This window comes from Lissotriton vulgaris, chromosome 2_1 (genome assembly GCF_964263255.1).
Source record: "Lissotriton vulgaris chromosome 2_1, aLisVul1.2, whole genome shotgun sequence".
In the NCBI taxonomy this organism is placed as follows: Eukaryota; Metazoa; Chordata; class Amphibia; order Caudata; family Salamandridae; genus Lissotriton; species Lissotriton vulgaris.
In genome coordinates, this window is record NC_141687.1 from 907,169,586 (window position 1) to 907,189,635 (window position 20,050).

At 44.5% G+C, this 20,050-nt stretch overlaps 1 protein-coding gene across 3 annotated transcripts in view; it reads left to right on the plus strand.

Moving 5' to 3' along the window:
- INPP5B (inositol polyphosphate-5-phosphatase B) overlaps positions 1–20,050 on the plus strand; it is a 783,203-nt gene that overhangs the window by 452,334 nt on the left and 310,819 nt on the right. For all 3 annotated transcript variants that reach the window (XM_086956440.1, XM_086956441.1, XM_086956442.1), the window contains one exon: positions 2,073–2,174. In XM_086956440.1, the coding sequence (XP_086812566.1) occupies positions 2,073–2,174 (102 nt within the window). The remainder of the gene's footprint in view (positions 1–2,072; positions 2,175–20,050) is intronic.

Genomic DNA, 20,050 nt, shown 5'->3' on the forward strand with positions numbered 1-20,050 from the left:
TCTAGACTGCTATTTCCCTTTCAGCTAAGCATGCTAGCACATATATGTTGTGGTGTGGCTCCCAGAGGTGGTCTTTAAGTCTTCGCACGATGCGCACGTTTAATGATGAAGCACTTGAATAGCTTCCCTTCTTGGACTCAACCTTGCTGTTACTGCTCCAAGAATTGTTCAAGGTTACCAAATTCAACATTTTCAGGGAAACTAATAAAACAATCCTTCTCGCCCGACCTTCAGCATCTTCCACACAAATTTCCAGGGATTTATTCTTGGCTGACACGTGGTGCAACTTCACTCAGCAGTGTTGTGATGGCACAAACAGTTTCCACTATCCTATTCTCACTCTTGTCTTTTTTGCACTGCATGTCACACGTCCTGTTGAAGTTAGGAGATGTCTACTCATACCTCGCCGATATTGGTTTGAAGAGATTCTTTAGAGGATTGAATTTCTTGCTGTGTAATATCTGTGCAACATGAGGTCTCAGATGTATCTACAGGTGCAGCATGTGCTCCTTCTCGAACAGTCATCTGCACGTATCCATAGTGCCCGCTTAAAGACTTGGTTGCCCTTATCTTTGGCCATGATGCACAAAGTTGTGATGGTCTTTTTGCTAAAGTCTGCAAAATATTACCAACCAGTGTTGCATGGCGAGACACTGACCATATTGGTGTTCTACTTCTACGGTAAGGCCTTGACCCACCAGTACTCAGACGTATATGTATATCTAATAACCCCGGGGCGACAGGATCAATCTCCTGTCACCTCCTGGATATTTATATATATATATATATATATAAGTACTAAACTGATTTGCATACTTTTTAACTAGTACTATTTCAAGTGAACACAGCGCTTGCACCAAACACCTTTTACCTCTGCTCTGTATTTTCTACATTTGCTGTGCAAAAAGTGAGCCTCTCTACATGTCTCTCCGTTGCGTGTGGTTAAATCGACCCAGGACCGCAGAAGCTGTGTTGGGTTCGTAGGTGTTTTTTTTTTTTATTTAACACACCCAAAACGGGCTCATTTAGAAATTCAGAGTCTGTTCATCTAGCAGAGCAACCTCGCCCCTTGCTCCATAAAAGCAGGTTCACAACACGGACATCTTCAAGTCGGCCATGTTATGTGGATCTGCCTGCTGGCAGTTCTTTCAAGAATTTGATTTCAGAGACAGATATGATGTTCAGTGTGGCCAGCTTATTCTTCACCACATATTTACTTGACGCTTGCCAGGGGTTGGTCATGTGACATTATGTCTGCGTTATGTTCATATGGTTCCACAATTGGAGATTAAGAGGAAGCCTGACGACACAGTAATGAAAAATTAGTTATTTCTTACGCACCTCCTAACTAGAAAGGCGGACCAGATGCAAATTGTTTGACCTTCCTAGGCAAGGTAGGCAAGGTAGCGCCCCCCCCCCCCCCCAACCTTGCAGTCAGGTTGAATATGATGCTTTTGTTGCTTGGAGATTATCTGGCGCCCCTGTGCTTTGGCATCCCATTTACCCGTCTAGTACTGACCTTAACCAAAGGTTGACTTTATTGGGGTACTTTCTGGCCATGTAAGCGTCAGGTTTATTGGTTTAGTGAACTCATTAGGAATTGCAGGTTGAGCGCTACCTGTCGCAAGATTTGTGGTAATTAACTGCCCCAGCCCTTGGCTGCACATTTTCAAATTGCAGAGCAATTCTGGTAATTATCACTCAATGGTTTTCTTCCTGTATGGAGCCACGTTAGAGTAGTAGTCCCATAGTCACTATTTATCTAGTCTGTATTCATTGCAAACTATTTTCTTCAGATCACTTTCACAAAGATGTATATGGTTGATGTACAAATACTTTGTGAATAATAATTCATGTACATGTTTTTGTTTATTTGATCTAAAACACTTTTTACCGAGTTCTTAGTCAAACTGAGACCATTTACGTTTTTGTTGTAATGTTGAATTGTAAATGAAGTGTTGGTGCGAGACAGTGAATTAATTTGAATGGATGTGTACTATTGTAAGCTTTGTTCCTATAGTGTCTTTCTAGACATGAAATGTAACTCTGTTGTACTTCTTTATCATGCCTAGGTTTTTTGTTGGCACATACAACGTAAATGGACAGTCACCCAAGGAAAGTCTTCAGCCTTGGTTAAGCTGTGACAAGGAACCACCTGATGTTTACTGTGTAGGGTATGTTGATGTTTACATTTAAATATCTTTAATTGCAAGAACAAGTGAAAACATTTAGTTTGAGGCATATGGGCTGCAGATGGTACATTATGAATAGATCGACATCTGGTGTTGGGCTCGGATGATTGCACTTTGTTTTTCTCTTGGAGAGTCTTTTGTATCTTGGTGACTCCTCCCTTGGTTGGTAGTGCGCATGGGCATCGGCTCCATCCTTAGATTGTTTTTTTCCGCCATCGGGTTCGGATGAGGATCGAGACGCTCCAGATCAACTTCAGAGAAAAGTGATTTATAGCCGCGTATTCCCTTTCCAATTCGACGGTATTGTTATCGAACGCGTTTCATTTCCATTCCAACGCTTTGCGAATTCAAAATCGAAGAGAAAAAACTTTGATCTACGTCGACGAACAGGAGGCCTTTCTCGACGCAGTCAAGCCCGGGGTCCATGGAAAGGACTCCATTCAAAAAATGTCCAACGTGTGGTGCTAAGTTCCCACACAAGGACCTACACGAGGTGTGCAACCTCTGTCTATCGCCTGAACACGAATCCAGGGACTGCGAAGCCTGCGCAGCATTCTCCTCCAAGCTAACGATTAGAAATCGTCGAGCTAGAAGACACGAGGTTTCCAGAATGCAGTCGGAGGCGATCCCGGAGCTGTTCGGAGACGAGCAAATGGAGGAAGAAGAGGATCAGTCGGGGTCGGAAGGGGACCAGTCGGATGTTGAAGAACTCAACGTGCAACAAACCGTGAGTGACGACGTCCCCTTACCGAAAAACCGACCCCGTGCGGTAACGACCCCGCTTTCGAGCCCGGTCAAACCGCAGAAAAAAGTTTCCGACGCCCCGCCCTCGGGCCCGGCAACGAAACCGAAACTGAAACCGAAACACTCGGCCTCCCACCATGTTAGATCCGAGAAAAGGTCGACATCGACTTCGACACCGAAGCTCCATACAAGGGAAGTCTCGGTATCGAAACATTCCATGTCGAAACAGAAACATGATTCGTCGTCCAAGACTCACTCGATACCTAGGAAATCGGAATCGAGTAGACACTCGGTGCCGAAAACACCGAACACTGACGATCGAAAACATAAGCACCTTTCGGAACCAGGACCTTCGGTACCGATTCAGGAGCAACAGACAGATCCCAAACAAAAGATCTTGTTTATCGATCCGCAAACTGGCAAAGTAGTGACGAAGAAGAGAAAGAATGAACAGACAGAAGATAAATCTCTTCCTGCAAAAAAGAGAACACTGAGGACAAATACAACTCCTCCTGCTTCTCCTCAACCTAAAGTCACACCCTCTTCTCCTATTCCTCACACTATGCCAAATATTCGTACACCTTCCACACCAAGACCAGTTACACCTCAGTCTGATGTAGACAGTGATCCAGGGGAGGGAGAACCTCAAGGGGATGATGAAACCATCCCAGATGAGGATGACCCATAGGAAAATTATGACGTAGGGTCAGATGAGGACAACGACCCAGAGTTATATCCCTCTAAGCCTTCACCACCTGATGATAACACAGGGTTTGTACAGCTCATTAATAGGGCAGCAAAATATCATAAAGTAGACATACATACAGAACCTCAAATAGAGGATTTCCTGTTAGAGACGCTACCTTATGCACAAAGAACATCAGGTACCCTTCCTATGTTGAAGGGTCTTCTCAGTCACACAGAAGAAATATTCAAAGACCCAGTGAGGGCTAGGGTGTTAAACCCAAGAATTGATAAAAAATATAAGGCGGCTCCAAAGGATCCAATATTTATCAAAGGGCATGTACCTCTGGACTCGCTTGTAGTCTCAAACGCTCGTAAGAGAGCAAACTCATTATCTACAGGAGAGGCTCCTCCACCTGATAAAGAGTCAAAATTAATAGATGCATCAGGCAAGAGAGTAGCATCACAAGCGGCAAATAGCTGGCGTATAGCCAATACACAGGCACTACTTGCACGATATGACAGGGCACATTATGATGAATTAGAAAAACTCATCACACATCTCCCCAAAGAACATCAGAAAAAGGCAGATCAGTTAATACAGGAAGGTAAAATAATAACTAATACTTCCATTAAGTGCGCCCTAGACGCAGCAGACACTGCAGCAAGATCCATCAACACCAGCGTCATGTTAAGGAGACATGCATGGCTTAGAATCTCAGGATTCAAACAGGAAGTACAAACGTCCTTACTGAACCAACCATTTGATCAAAAGACACTTTTTGGTTCAAACACAGATGAGACCTTAGAAAAAATGAAAAAAGATACTGAAACGGCGAAGTCAATGGGAGCATTGCAACAGCCAACACAAAGAGGTTCCTTTCGTAGATCCACCTATAGAGGGGGCTCAAAAAATACAGGAACACATCAGCAATCCACCTCTTTCACACCTACATCACCCAGAGGTAATTCAAGAGGAAATTACAGGGGTAACAACAACAAAGGTAGAGGCCGCGGAAATAATAACAACCGCAACGCCTCAGCCCCAAAACAGTGACTTCATAGAACTCCCCCCAGACCACATAACACCGGTCGGGGGACGTCTATCACAGTTCCTACCTGTCTGGGAAAACATCACATCAGACAAGTGGGTGAGACAGATTATCCAACATGGTTATTGCCTGGAACTCACAGCTACCCCACCAAACATCCCCCCCAAACAGCGTCCAATGAGTCAGGATCATCTGACATTGTTAAAAGAAGAAGTACTAGCACTTCTACAAAAGCATGCAATAGAGAAGGTCCCAAAAAATCAACAAGGGACAGGAGTATACTCTCTATACTTCCTAATCCCCAAAAAAGACGGGTCCCTAAGACCAATATTGGACCTCAGACCTCTCAATGCTTACATAAATTCGGAGCATTTCCACATGGTCACGCTCCAACAAGTACTCCCTTTACTGAAGAAAGGGGACTTTCTTTCTACACTGGATCTAAAAGACGCTTACTTTCATATCCCAATTCACAAAGCCCACAGAAAATACCTAAGGTTTGTAGTAGAAGGACAACACTATCAGTTCAAAGTCCTTCCGTTCGGTGTCACAACAGCACCAAGAGTTTTCACAAAATGCCTAGCTGTGGTGGCAGCACACCTAAGAAGACAACAAATACATGTCTTCCCCTACTTGGACGATTGGCTAATAAAGGCCAAGTCACAAGAAGAATGCCTTCACAACACACAGAAGACAATTCAATTGCTGCACCACCTAGGGTTTACGGTGAACTACAAAAAGTCACACCTGCAACCAAACCAGATTCAACAATACCTGGGGGCTACGATAGACACAGAAAGGGCAATAGCATACCCCAACCCAATCAGGATACAGACAATGGTCGGGTTAATACAAAGATTTCAACCACAACACTCACTACCAGCACGAGTGTTTATGCAACTGTTAGGCATGATGTCCTCCTGCATACTGCTAATACCACATGCCAGACTACAAATGCGTCCACTACAGGAGTGTCTAGCGACACAGTGGAATCAGGCTCAAGGTCAGATTACAGATCTGGTGTTGGTAAACGACCGGACGTATCGCTCTCTGAAGTGGTGGAACACAGAAAACATTTCCAAGGGACGGTCGTTCCTAGAGCCAATTCCACAAGTGATAATAACAGTGGACGCATCGCTATCCGGATGGGGAGCGCATATGGACAAATACACAGTGCAGGGGAAGTGGAGTGTGCAGCAAAAGAAACTGCACATCAACTACCTGGAACTATTAGCAGTATTTCTAGCACTAAAGGCTTTCCAAATGCAAATAACAAGCAAGGCAGTCCTGATCAGAACAGACAACATGACTGCAATGTATTATATTCAAAAACAGGGGGGGGGACACTCTCTCCAACTATCCAAACTAGCACAGGACATTTGGAGATGGGCCATTCCTCAAAAGATCTATCTGTTAGCAGAACACCTACCAGGAGTTCAAAATCAGATAGCAGACATCCTAAGCAGACAGTCAGAACAAGTACACGAATGGGAGCTGCACGACCAAATACTGCAGCCATTCTTCCAGAGATGGGGGCAACCAGAGATAGATCTGTTTGCCAATCATCAGAACGCAAAATGCAAAAACTTCGCATCCAGGTACCCACACCAACGGTCCCAGGGCAATGCACTATGGATAAATTGGTCCAACAAATTTGCTTACGCTTTCCCTCCTCTACCACTAATTCCGTTACTGGTTCGGAAACTGCAGCAACACTCAATGACAATGATACTAGTGGCACCCACGTGGGCAAGACAGCCGTGGTTCACCACGCTACTACAACTCTCACAAGTGCCACATCAAAAACTAAGATTATTACCCATGCATCTTACACAGAACCATGGAGAAATAATGCACCCAGATCCCAAACAACTGAACCTAGCGATCTGGCTCCTGAAGTCATAGAGTTTGGATATTTAGATTTACCACCAGAATGTATGGAGATCATTAAACAAGCAAGACGTCCTACCACCAGAGCATGCTATGCAGCAAAATGGAAGAGGTTTGCTATACACTGTAACAGTAAGCACATCAACCCTCTGGACGCATCCACTAAACAAATCATTTGCTATTTACTACACTTGCAGCAATGTAACTTAGCATATACCTCTATCAGAGTTCATCTCGCAGCCATAGCGGCGTACCTACAAAACAGGCAACATCTTTCCCTGTTTAAAGTACCAGCAATTAAAGCTTTCATGGAAGGACTCAAAAGAGTCATTCCACCAAGACGACCACCTTCCCCAGTCTGGAATCTCAACATAGTACTTACCAGACTAATGGGGCCACCATTTGAACCTATGCATAGGTGTGAAATACAGTTCCTCACATGGAAGGTGGCCTTCCTCGTAGCTATCACGTCACTTAGAAGAGTGAGTGAGTTGCAGGCTTTTACGATTCAAGAACCATTCATGCAGTTACACCAAAATAAAGTGGTTCTTAGAACAAACCCAAAATTCTTACCAAAGGTAATTTCAGCATTCCACATCAATCAGTCAGTGGAATTACCGGTTTTCTTTCCAAAACCACAAACAGTAGCAGAAAGAGCCCTACATACACTGGATGTTAGAAGGGCAATATTGTACTATATAGAAAGAACACAAACTTTCAGAAAGACAAAACAGCTATTTGTTGCGTTTTCTCCGACACATAAAGGCAATCCCATCTCTAAAGCGGGCATTGCCAGATGGATTGTAAAATGCATTCAGATATGCTACTTAAAAGCAAAGAGAACATTAACTGTTCCTCCTAGAGCTCACTCTACACGTAAACTAGGAGCATCTATGGCATTTTTGGGAAACATTCCACTAGATGACATATGCAAAGCAGCTACCTGGGTTACACCGCACACATTCACAAAACACTATTGTGTAGATGTGCACACAACACAACAAGCTAGAGTGGGACAAGCGGTACTAAAAACTTTATTTCAGACAGTTGCAACAGACACGGGCGACCACCGCTAGGGAGAGAACTGCTGTATAGTCTATTCATAATGTACCATCTGCAGCCCATATGCCTCGAACGGAATATGCTACTTACCAGTATGCATCTGTTCTTGGCATAGAGGGCTGCAGAGTGGTACATGCCCTCCCAGCCTCCCCGGAAACCTGTGTCTGTTCCAACATTATCTTATTTAGATACACTTACATGGGCATTCTTATCTGTATTCTATCATACTACTCCATCTAACCCTACTATGGCAAAACAATCTAAGGATGGAGCCGATGCCCATGCGCACTACCAACCAAGGGAGGAGTCACCAAGATACAAAAGACTCTCCAAGAGAAAAACAAAGTGCAATCATCCGAGCCCAACACCAGATGGCGATCTATTCATAATGTACCACTCTGCAGCCCTCTATGCCAAGAACAGATGCATACTGGTAAGTAGCATATTCCTTTTCAGAGATTTTTATGAAGAGATATGTAGTTGTTAAGTAATACCACTTAGTACCTGCTCTTACTCGTTTTACAGTATGATTTCCTTCTGGCAAATTGATGGCCACACTTAGGACACGATTTGAACTCTGGCTCATTGTGTCCTTTTGCTGGCAGTGGTATTTTGATAAACAAAGCATGTTAGCAGACATTCATTCACTAAAACCCATTCTTCTCCTATTCTGCATTATTTAGTGTTGTTTAGAAAAGTGATGCCTGGCAGTGACTTGAAGGCAGAATCTACATTAATATGGCAGATTCATACCATAGTCTGTACAGTGGAACTCAACCTGATTGTAGCGCCGGGACACCGCCTTTGGTGGTAGCTGTGCGCTCTACAAATGGATATGGATGGATGGATGGATTGTCAATCGGGCCCATAAACATAAATACAAGGCAATTGTTTAAGTACTTTGGGTTACATAGTAGATCAGTACAATCAGTAGTAGAACAAGGATTTCACAATTGCTTACTAGTGGGCTGTGGTATGTTGGCACTATCCTCCTTGAGAAACATTACAGTCAAGCCATTTCAATGCTTGGTCTCTGTCAGAGATTGCTAATTATCCAGTATTGGGGTATCTTTCATAGATTCACATGCTTAGAATCATCCCCGCCGACGAGGTGGGAGTCTCGAGACTCCCATCTCGTCGGTAGGGATGATTCTAAGCATGTGAATCTATGAAAGATACCAATACTGGATAACTGAAGTTACAGGTAAGTAACTCGTTTTCTTATCCAGTATTGGGGTATCTTTCATAGATTCACATGCTTAGAATCATCCCCGCCGACGAGGTGGGAGTCTCGAGACTTCCACCTCGTCGGCAGGGATGGTTCGAATTATGTGAATCTATGAAAGATACCAATACTGGATAACTGAAGTTACAGGTAAGTAACTCGTTTTCTTTTGATGCTTAAGAGAAGTTCTCTTTCAGGAGATCCTCATCAATAGTCATAAGCACTGAATATTCCTGCACATACGCGGGGACCCCGGATATATGATTTGTAGCTCAATCACACCATCCTTCTTGGAAAAGACGAGCATATGTGTGTGTGTGTGTGTGTGTGTGTATATATATATATATATATATATATATATATATATATATATATATAATGTGCACACATCAATGCAGCCTCAAATAAGACAAAAAGGCTAATCAATGCACTAACATACTGTTTTTGTCACCATCTTATATAGACAACAGGAAGAAAAGTATCACTTTAACTCTCTTTAATGATTAGAACCCAAAGAAAAAACTACATCTGCAAAACAGCAGTCATTATTAGCCCAAAGGCTGCATTGAACAACACTAGCATTGAAAATGAAAGCAATTGCAAAATTAAAAAATTGGCACTGTGACTTTAAGGCATCCATGACCCCCAGCTTCCCATCATGCCTCAGGGGTGACAGTTAGGTCAGTTGTTCTTTGCGGAGACCCGAGGGTCAGGGCACAAAATATGGCTTAAAGAGTCTCATTTGCCTAGGGAGGCGGGCGGGTTGCTTATGACTTTGATGAGGATACCCCTGGAAGAGAACTAGGATAACGGGTAAGTAATTTTCCTTCTCTTCCAGGGGATCCTCATCAATAGTCATAAGCACTGAATCGAATAGCAAGCCCATCCTCCGCCTGCAGACAAATGAGAAGTGAACCAACCAAAACCATCATGGCCGATTCAGCATTGAAACAAATTTCTCAAGGACGCTTGTCCTACTTGAGTGTCTGCTCTGGTATCCGAGTCGAGACAATAGTGCCTCATAAATGTATATATCGATTTCCAAGTGGCTGCCTTGCAGATCTCAGAAATCGGTACATTGTTCAGGAAAACTACTGTGGCTGCTTCCTTCTAGTGGAATGAGCCTGGGGAATAGAACTAAGATGTTTCTGAGCAAACTGGTAAGACAGCTAGATACATGATACTAGCCATCTGTAGATGCACCACTTAGAGGCTGGGACACCTGTTCTGATGGAACCATAATTTACAAACAGTTGATCAGATTTCCTAATAGCTTTAGACTTGTTCAAGTAGAATTTAAAAAGCCTTTTCTGATCTAGAGAGTGAAGCGACCTCTTAGCTGGTGTAGAAGGATTAGGAAAAAAAGTAGGCAGCTAGATGGACTGGTTAACATAGAAGACCGACACCACCTTCGGAAGAAAAGAAGGGTGGGTCTTTAGAACTACTGTTGTGGTGAAAAACCATGTACGGTTCCTTAGAACAGAGCGCTTGTATCTCGCTTACCCTTCGGGCACAAGTATTTGCTACCAAAAAAGTGGCTTTCCATGTAAGGCATTGGAGGGATGCTTTGAGAATAGGTTCAAACGGGGGCCATGAGTCTGGACAACACCAGATTCAACTCCCAGGGAGGTGAAGGAGTTCAGATAGGCTGGTAAACCTTCTTTAACCCTTCCAAGAAATCCTTCACCACTTGCAATTGAAAAAAAGAAGTTTGAGAAGGAGATCACCTGTATGCCGTATAGGCCACCAGGTGTACCCTTCTGGACGAAAACTTTAGGTCTGACCTGGCTAAGTGGAGGAGATAGGGTAAAGTTACCTCCTCTTGCCCCTTAGTAGGATTAAAACCATTCAGTACACACCACAAATAGAAATATTTCCATTTAAATGCATAAGAGTGCTTGTAGAATGATATGTGTATATATAGAGCAGTATATATATGTTTTCTTTTTTTTTATCGTTTTCTCGTGGTCCCCACGCATGGGCGGGAATTTTCAGTGCTTATGACTTTGATGAGGATACCCCTGGAAGAGAACTAGGATTGCAGTATGTAACTTATCCTTATCTTTTCTCCTCTGCCTAACGGTTGTATCATTTCATGCAGCCAATCAAGCATCAGCCAAATGCTAATAACCCATTTTAATTGCCAGCACATGTCTGATTAGAGCCAGTCGATTATGGGTGAAAACATCTCCATATGTTGACATTTCTATGTCAAACGGCTGCCACACTAAACCTTAGAAATAGGACAGTCGAGAGGATGGACTGTTAAAATAGCTGTAATATTTTCATTGCAGGAAATAAACCTGGAATGATTTGCCAGGTGCTTTTACTTCACAGGATGAACCTGTAGGCAGTATTTACATATTTTATTTTTACCTAGCTAGACTGTCATAGAACAGAATTAGTCAGGTGTTAGTTAAACTGTACCAGCTAGGCAAAATACTGCCTCTGAGACAGGCAACCCCAGATATATTTGGGCCTCTCATTGCTAATTCACACAGTCATTGTGCACCAATTCAACATTAAAATAGTGCCACTTGGTCTTTTCTGCATTTCTAATCATGCCCTATCATCTCAAAAGTATGAGTATCACTCCCAACCAAGTAGGTCGACCTGCTCCTCTCTTGGTGTGATCCCAAAGCAACTGGATTTAAACATTACTTCCCTGGAGGGTTCCCATGTGTTGTTAGGTATGCCCTCTTCTTTAAATATATTATCCTTTGCTTTTCTTATCAGTTTTCTCTACACCATCAAAACCCAGTCCTTAGGTGGGCGTAGCCAAGCAGAGCATGGACTAGGATGTAGCCCTTCAGAGCTCCGCTCCTCCTCATCATGAAGCTCTACAACAGCACCCCTTCTTTGGAGGCTGAAGGCTCTAATCTGGTCCCACATCATGGGAGAGTTTCACTGCCCCCTTAGACAATTCTGTGATAGACCCGGGAATCCACCTTCATAAAATCCATCTGGCGGTCTTGCTATCTTGGGCTCATTGCCATTTTGGAGATTTGCAGGCACCCACAGGGCACACCGATTTGCAGCTCACAGGGCAAAACGTCACTGCACCTTGGTTGCTCTACTGACTCCTGGGAGGGAGGGGGAGGTTAGAAGTGGATTGCCCGAGATGTGAGGCCTCACTCTAAGCTTTGTTGCAATGGGGCTCAACACCCGATTATTAATGTGAACCTCACCCCCTTCCCCCAGAAAACCAAACTGTGATCCGGGAAGACAAACCATTATTCAGACAGCTTACCACTGGGGCCCTGAAAACAAAAGCAACCAGAAAGGTTAGTTGATGAATTCCCCATCTTCCAGGGCACATTCAACGTCCTTTTTTGCACCTGCTTCACTGCACAGACGATTGCCCCTCACCGACCAGTGCAGTGCTGACTTCAAGAACCGCAAAGAGACAAAGCTTCAAAGTACATGCCCTGCCGTGGGAGTGCCTGCCTATTATAGGTAACACTTGGAGCTTTACAATATAGGTAATGGAGAATCGGGATGAGTAAACCATACTTTACCTTCCACAGGTCAAGCAGTTCACACCTAACCATTGTGCCTTGAAGCTGGGCCGCCCCATCAACGCTCCTTTTTAACAACAATGGAACCCCATACCACAGCACCTGCGGGCACATGGTGGAAGCACAGGGTGGGTCCTGGAGGTGTTTGCCTCTCCGACCAATCCTCCAGCAAAAGACACTGAGTGAGTACATCACCCTGAGACAGTTATTGAGCAATAGGCATGCTTTGCTGGTGGTGGGGTGGCGACCCTCTGTGGAGGGCACCGGGCTCTACATGCCTCGTCTCTTTCTGCTTGCCTGATCGGTGGACCCCGCTGCCGATGGCATACATTTGTATTTCTGTCCTTTTCCGGATTCCAGGCTAGGTTAGAATCTAACCTAACCTGGAATGCGGAAAAGGACAGAAATACAAATGTATACCAAGGCACAGGAACGATGTTGCACTCCTCAAAAAATTAAATAATAAACTGGGTTTGCTCGACACCTGATTGTCATTTATACCCAGATACAAAAGACAACTCTTTTTTCGCCCATGTTCACTCTACCTGTTAGTGCACCGAGTACGTCCTGATCACACACTCACCACTTCCCACTCTAGAATCAGTGACCATGTTATCTGACCACGCACACCTACCTCTCACCTAGGGGTGATGGACTTTCCCATTATTAGGGCCTGTGCTGGTGCCTCAACCCTCAAAGCCTGAGGGAGCCAGCAAATAGATTTGCCACATGCACCGCTATCACTGAATACTTTACACTCAACACCAACTAGTTGATGTTGCCACATTTGCTTTGGGGCTCCTTCAGGGGTACTATACAGGGCGTAGCAATCACCATTGAACTAGATAGAGAGAAGCTCGACTCATAGAGCACACGCTCAGATCCGAGATTAAAGCTCTGGAATTCATTGAGAAACAAAACCTCTCCTAAGTTAACCAATATAAACTGGCCACGGTGTGGGCCAACTTAAGGCACACAGGACTAATTGTGCCGAATGGTCTCTCTCGCCCCTGGTCAATGATTCAGTAATAAGGGGGATAAAGTGGGCTGTCCTTGCATGTAAGATCAGGCTCCATAGACATAAATCATTTATTCCACAAATCCGCACACCTAGAGATGGTTAGACCAAGGGGAATCTAAGAAGCGAACCACATTCTATTCCTTCTACCAAGCCTTATATAAGTGAAGAATCGAAAATCCAGCTGAAATACAACCGACAGGACTGTGAATGGCCACACGTAGATCCGCGCCACCAGGAAGTCCCTTTTGATATCTCAGAATTTCGCCAAGCACTCAAACTTCTCCCTATTGGGAAATCCCCTGATCCAGATGGTCTCATGCCTGAATTCTACAGAATATAATGCCCATCCTCCAAAACCACTTGCTTCCTCATTTTAGCTCCATTTCGCAAATCACTAGCCTCACACCCACAATGTGTGAAGCGGAGATTACGCTTATTCCCAACATTGGAAGGACCCCCGCATATTGTACCTCTTACCACCAAATAGCCCTTCTAACTAGAGACGCTAAACTATACACTAAGATACCAGTGATGCCTGTGCAGAAGAATTAATTAGTGGGCGGAGTTTGGAAGGCCCCCGGCCGTCCTCTGCACACGCCTATTGTGACGTAGGACGGCCAGGGGCCGTCCTGAGCAGGCAAGGGGTTAATCCCCCTAATTAAATCCCCGCAACGCGGCGGAATTCGCGCCGCAGGGAAGGGGTTAAATCCAGACCAGGTGAGTTTCATTCGTAACAGACTGGAAGAAGATAGTGTCAGGTGCCTTGGTCATTTGCTAGAAAAAATAAATAAAGGAGATATGCTGACACTAATGATGTCTCTAGACACTAGGAAGCATTCAACTGGGTGAGTTAGGCCTTCCTAGACGCAGTACTAAGTAAAATAACCTGAGACAAGCCCCATATCTTTAACCTCACAGCAAGTGCACAGGACATACTAAATTTATGAACACAAGCCTCTTTTCAATAGGCAAATTCCTTGTTTCGTTACATAGGTCTCCACATCACCGCTCAATTAGCGAAATGATGAGGGTGAGCTGGACGGCGTATCGTAAAACCATTATGAAAGACCTTAGAAGATGGCGGCTACTATATATATCATGGCTGGGATGCATTAACATTATTATGATGAATATCTGTCCCAGGTACCTATACCACTTTCAATCTCTCCCCACACCAATTCACTTGTCAGACATTTTTCAACTCCTATCTAATAAATGCTTGTTTATTTGGAACAGGAAACACTCCTGAATATCAAACAAGCTCCTTATGCTATCCAAACACAAAGGGAGATTGGCCTTTCTGAACCTCAGTCTATACTAGTATTGGGCAGACCACTCTTGATACATTTCAGCATGGGTAGTACGAGGACATGGGTCTATATGGTCCACTCAGTTGTTCGCCATCCACTGTGGGACCTCTTCTGGCTCCCATGTAACTCTCGATCAAAAAGTGCCTACACTGCAATGCCCACTAAAATAATCCTTGAGATATGGGATCAACTTGCGGTCAAGAGCGGCCTCACAACATTTTCATCCCTGAACACACTTCTAGCTAGAAACCCTGACTTCACTACTTCCCTGTATCAATGCAAACAAGAGTTCCCCTTCAAAGAGAAATCCTAACTCCAATATTCTCAGCACAGACTCTGGGCTTTACACCTGCCCCTCTCGCACCCTTTGAGAATCTAGTATGTACGTACTTGGGCGCAGGAGGATTAATCTCCAGGACATACCGGGTCCTGCAAGACCCCAAACCAATGCCCTCACTCACTTATCATTCTCTATGGGAGAAGGATCTACACAGGGATATACTACCTAGAGACAGGAAACAACGCTGGAAAAACCTACTGAACACCTTATTTAGTATTTTCTAGAGGGAATCACCCTATAAATGTATGCACCAATGGTGCTTCACTCCGACGTGCCTACACAGTGTGTCTTAAGGCTTTGTACACTACGTTGGTGTTGTGGATTGGAAGAAAGGATATTTCTGTACGTCTGGTGGTCATGCACTATAATCCAGACATTCTGGGAGGATATACTGTACAATAGTAAGGGGACCTCCAGCCCAGCTAACCCGATCAGAGTGATCTAGGGCATGACACCTTCAACCATGATGAGCATTACAGGATCCTACAAGGTAATTCTCAAGCCTTTGACAGGAATAGTCAAGCCGCTCATACCTTTCTTCTGGAAGAAAAAGGAAGCTCAACATACAACAGTCTGGTTCCATAAGATGTGGCAAGTGAACAGATCACACTCATGCTCTCACACTTTCAGAATGGAAATTTTCCAGCATATGGCAATCTTTGATAGACCACATATCAATATTATAATATCAACATTTTGCACCGCAACGACTCCGCTTGATACAACTTTTTGAGTGATTCACAGGGCCCATGATATCTACCAGACAACCACAACAACTCCCCACACATCTCACACACCAAATAAAGGCAGCCATGTTTGTCATATCGTATCGATTTCTCCATCCCAAAGTGCGGCAGACTCCACAGGCTATAGCACTAACCCCAATATAGAACCGCAATCTTCATTTGCCAACACCCAGTACATTGTGCACACAATATTGACAGCTTTATGGCTTTATATATCACTGTTAATGCGTCCACCCGGATTCCCTTATATCCATGTTTTTCCCCCATCTTCATCCCCAATTTTGTATCACGTCACTTTTCCTGACATATAGAGGTTATAGCCAGACATACTCTTTGGACTTGCCTGATACTGCAAATGCATGTGCTTTGTCTGCATATGCTTATTGATGTGATTACAGTTGTATTCTTGAAAATTAATTTTAAAAAGTTGACATAAATGACCCAGTTTTCCAAATGACATGTTTCTTGATGTAGTTAGCCTGCAGCCTGTGGAAGATTGGCACTCGTGTGGCAGAAGTGCTTAATTTGTGAAAGAAAGCGTTGTGCCCAGAGCTCTGCTCAGAAGCAGGGACCCTGTGCAATTAAACCTTGAATACAAAGACCAGTAGTATTTAATCCACGGTCAGACAGTCCCTACCCCTTTTTCTCGCTCTTCAGGTTCCCGCTTTTTATTTGTTACGGTTTCGCAATCTTTTTCTTCATCCGCTTTTCTGATCTGTGTTTTTCTCACTTGCACTTGGTAAATATCTAATACGGAAAACTAAGTCCCAGTCCCCAATAATAAATGCCAGTGTCCCCCACTGGTTACCATCGGCTCAAATTGAACACTGTGTGGTGGTGTGGCCATGCTAAAATTCAAACTCTGCTTATAGAAATACTATAAGATGGAGCTGCAGAACTTCCTTGAAAAATGTTGATTTGAGGTTTTACTATAAATGTCTTGATTGGAACAGAGAAGGAGAACAACATATCATAGTTATCAGAACATCTCCTCCTACTACTTCCCTTTCCTTCTTTCCATTTATCCCTGTCTCTGATTTCGTTCCTGCTCCAAATGCCCCTCCTACAGTCTTCCAGAGCATGAATGGCGAATTAGCCTCTCCCGTGCATCATATCCAGCTACTAAATTACCCTCATAGCAAGACTTCAGTAAACAGCCACCTCTTCCAGTTTTGGCCCCACTCCTGATGATTCAGTTTAAAGTCACCCTAAAATCTGAAAAAACCCATATTTAGGCCCGTAAATTACAAATACCCACATAAATTAACCTTTGTGGCAACACCTCACAGAGTACAATGTTTTCCAGGGTACTGGACACACTGCTTTCCCACGCTGTGGATACAGTATGTGTGCATCTAATTGTTACATTGGTGTTTATTGCCCCACAAGAAATGTATTTCCCAGCTAAATGCTAAGACAAATAATAGTGGTGTATACATGCTGTAGATGTTGGAGCTTCGAAGTTCTGGCTGTAGTTTTCCTCTCTGCCATCATTAATTGTGACTCTTATTGATGTCTCCCGTTTCCTGATTTCTGCATGTTTTGCTGATTAACAGCTAGACTGACGACACCGGGCTCAGCCATAGGATTCCGTCTAAATGAACTTTACCCATCAGAACTAATCCTTTTCTCATTCGTGTACTAAGCAGTAATGAATATTTCTTATGTGTTTTGGTGAATTATGTAAAAGAAAAATAATATTGTGTATATGTTTTTTTTTCTCCAGAATTCACCAAGACATATGCAACATATTTACTTTTGAAACAGTGCCATCTGTCCGAACCAAGACATACATTAGGTGTAGTTAGTATTTAAATGGCATCAGACTCGAAAGAATATGAAATGCAAGTTGTTTGAAATGTGAATTTGTATCACAGTAGTTTGAGAATTAAAGTTAAGGAATACTCATTGCCCAAAAGCAATTCTGCTCCACTTTGTGGAACCTAGAGCATTTTTAATGCTCTTGAATCCACAAAGCGGACCAGAGTTTGCTATGGCATGGCGGGAGCAGTGCCACGAGGCATGTTCTGTCGACGGTGTCGACGACGTCTGCACGCACAGTACCATCGTCGACGGAACCATCGACGATTTTGGCATCGGAGAAAAGGATCACTATTTCTGTCACAAGAATTACGCCGGAGATGACATCTCCTAGGAGAGTAACCCCCTTGCCACCAGCTCTGCTATTTTATGAAGAGGAGTCAGATGAGGATGATCAGGACTCCTATAGCTACGCTAATAGTCCCTCTCAACTTCTGGTCAAGTGTCAGGAGACGGACTCTGAAGGAGGGTATGACCAGGAACATGGTTATCATCATCAGGCGGCCCAATCACAGCATTATTCAGGTCAAGATATGGTTACGGTACAATCTTCTTTCCTGCAGGACCTGCATAAGATGCTGCAGGACTGCAAATCTGAGGGTACAAGGCTGGTTCCGGCTCCAGTAGCTCCTGCAGCACCTGTCTCGGCTCCTGCCTCAGCGGCTGCTCCTGAATTACCTGCTCAGGCGTCCCCTCAGCCACAGGCATCAATTCCGCAAGAGCCTTCCAGACCTGCAGACCGCCATGATGATTCCTCGGATGAGGATCGTGATTCGGATCATGAAACTGATCAAGCTACTGAATGGGATGAATAGATCATTCCGGAACCTTCATCCCCATGTCCGGATCCGGTGGATTCCCCGCCAGCGGACGTAGGGGGTTTTCATCAGCTGATGGGAAGAGCGGCTGGCAGGTTCAAGTTGGCTATGCCTGCGGTGGCCACGGAATGTTTCTTGTATGACTTCAAGGAGCCTTATCGGATGACGACAAGGTCCATACCTATAGTGCAACATCTGTGGGAGGAAGGCCTTAAGGCTATGAAGAACCCAGCGGCGGTGGTCCCTGTACTACCGCGTCTAGATAAAAAGTACTAAGCGCCTGACGATGGACCAGCTGCCTTACCGGGCCACCCAAAAGCGGACTCAGTTATTTCGCAAGCGGCGCAGAGGAAATCCCTCAACCCCTCTGCTCCCTTAACAACTCCTCCGGACAAGGAAGGACGGAGATTGGACAATGCTGGAAAGAGATTCTTGTTGATGGCGAGTCTTCTGGTGCGAGCTGCCAATGCCCTGGCAATATTGGGCAGATACGACCGCCAGCTTTGGTGTGATGTCGGTCCGTTCCTGGATCAGCTTCCTCCAGAATCGAAATCAGAGGCAAAAAAGATCTTACAAGAGGGGGAGACGTCTTCAATGGAGATCATTGACTGTGCCATGGACATTGCCACGACGGCGTTTCGTTCGTTGGCTGGGGCTGCAGTCCTCCGTCCCCAGGGGTGGCTGAAGGCAACCTGGTTTCGACCTGAGATCCAAAATAAGGTCCTCGATCTTCCCTTTGATGGGGAAGCACTATTAGGACAGCTAATTGATGACACTCTCCAAGACATCCAAAAAGACACTGAAACGGCCAGATCTTTGGGTACGCTTCAGTACCGCAAGACTCCTTTTAAAGGGTCCAGAGGCAGAGGTACGAACAACAGAGGATCCTATCAGCAACAGCGATATTCATCCTACGGCTTAGGTTCCCAGCAATACCGCCAGCCTTATTAACAGAGTCAGGGCCAATCCTCTAATTACTCCAGGCCTTACAACAAGGGAAACAGGCTCGCCAGGGACGTGAAACGTCCAAGCGACAATAGCGGCCTCCTGGCTCTTCCTACTGTTCCCTCCTCCAAGAAGTCATCAGTCGGAGGCAGGGTAACCAAATACCTTTGGAATTGGTCCAAGATAACATCGGACCGTTGGGTGCTCAACATCATTCGGAAAGGCCATACCTTGGAATTTACGCAAATCCCACCCCCCAAGCTCCCTGCAGCCATTCCATAGAAACACCTGCGTCTTCTGCATGCAGTTCATCAGATGCTCCGGAAGGGGGCTAGAGAACTGGGGCCAGATGTAGGTAAATCCGATTTACCGACTCTTAAATACCGACTCATACTGATTCGGTATTTAAGAGTCGGTACATTGGAAAGAGGCAGATGTAGGTAAAAAAATTACAGAATCTGTAAGAGTTGGTATTTACCGATTCTGTAAATACCGAATCTGTATTTCCCATTGATTCATATGGGCCTTGAAGCCCATAGGAATCAATGGGAAATACAGATTCTGTATTTACAGAATCGGTAAATACCGAATCCTGCAAGGGTGCAGGGGTTGTCACTTTGACACCCTCTAGCACCCCAATTCCGGACTTGTGAGCCATGTGGCACACAGACATGCCCTAAGG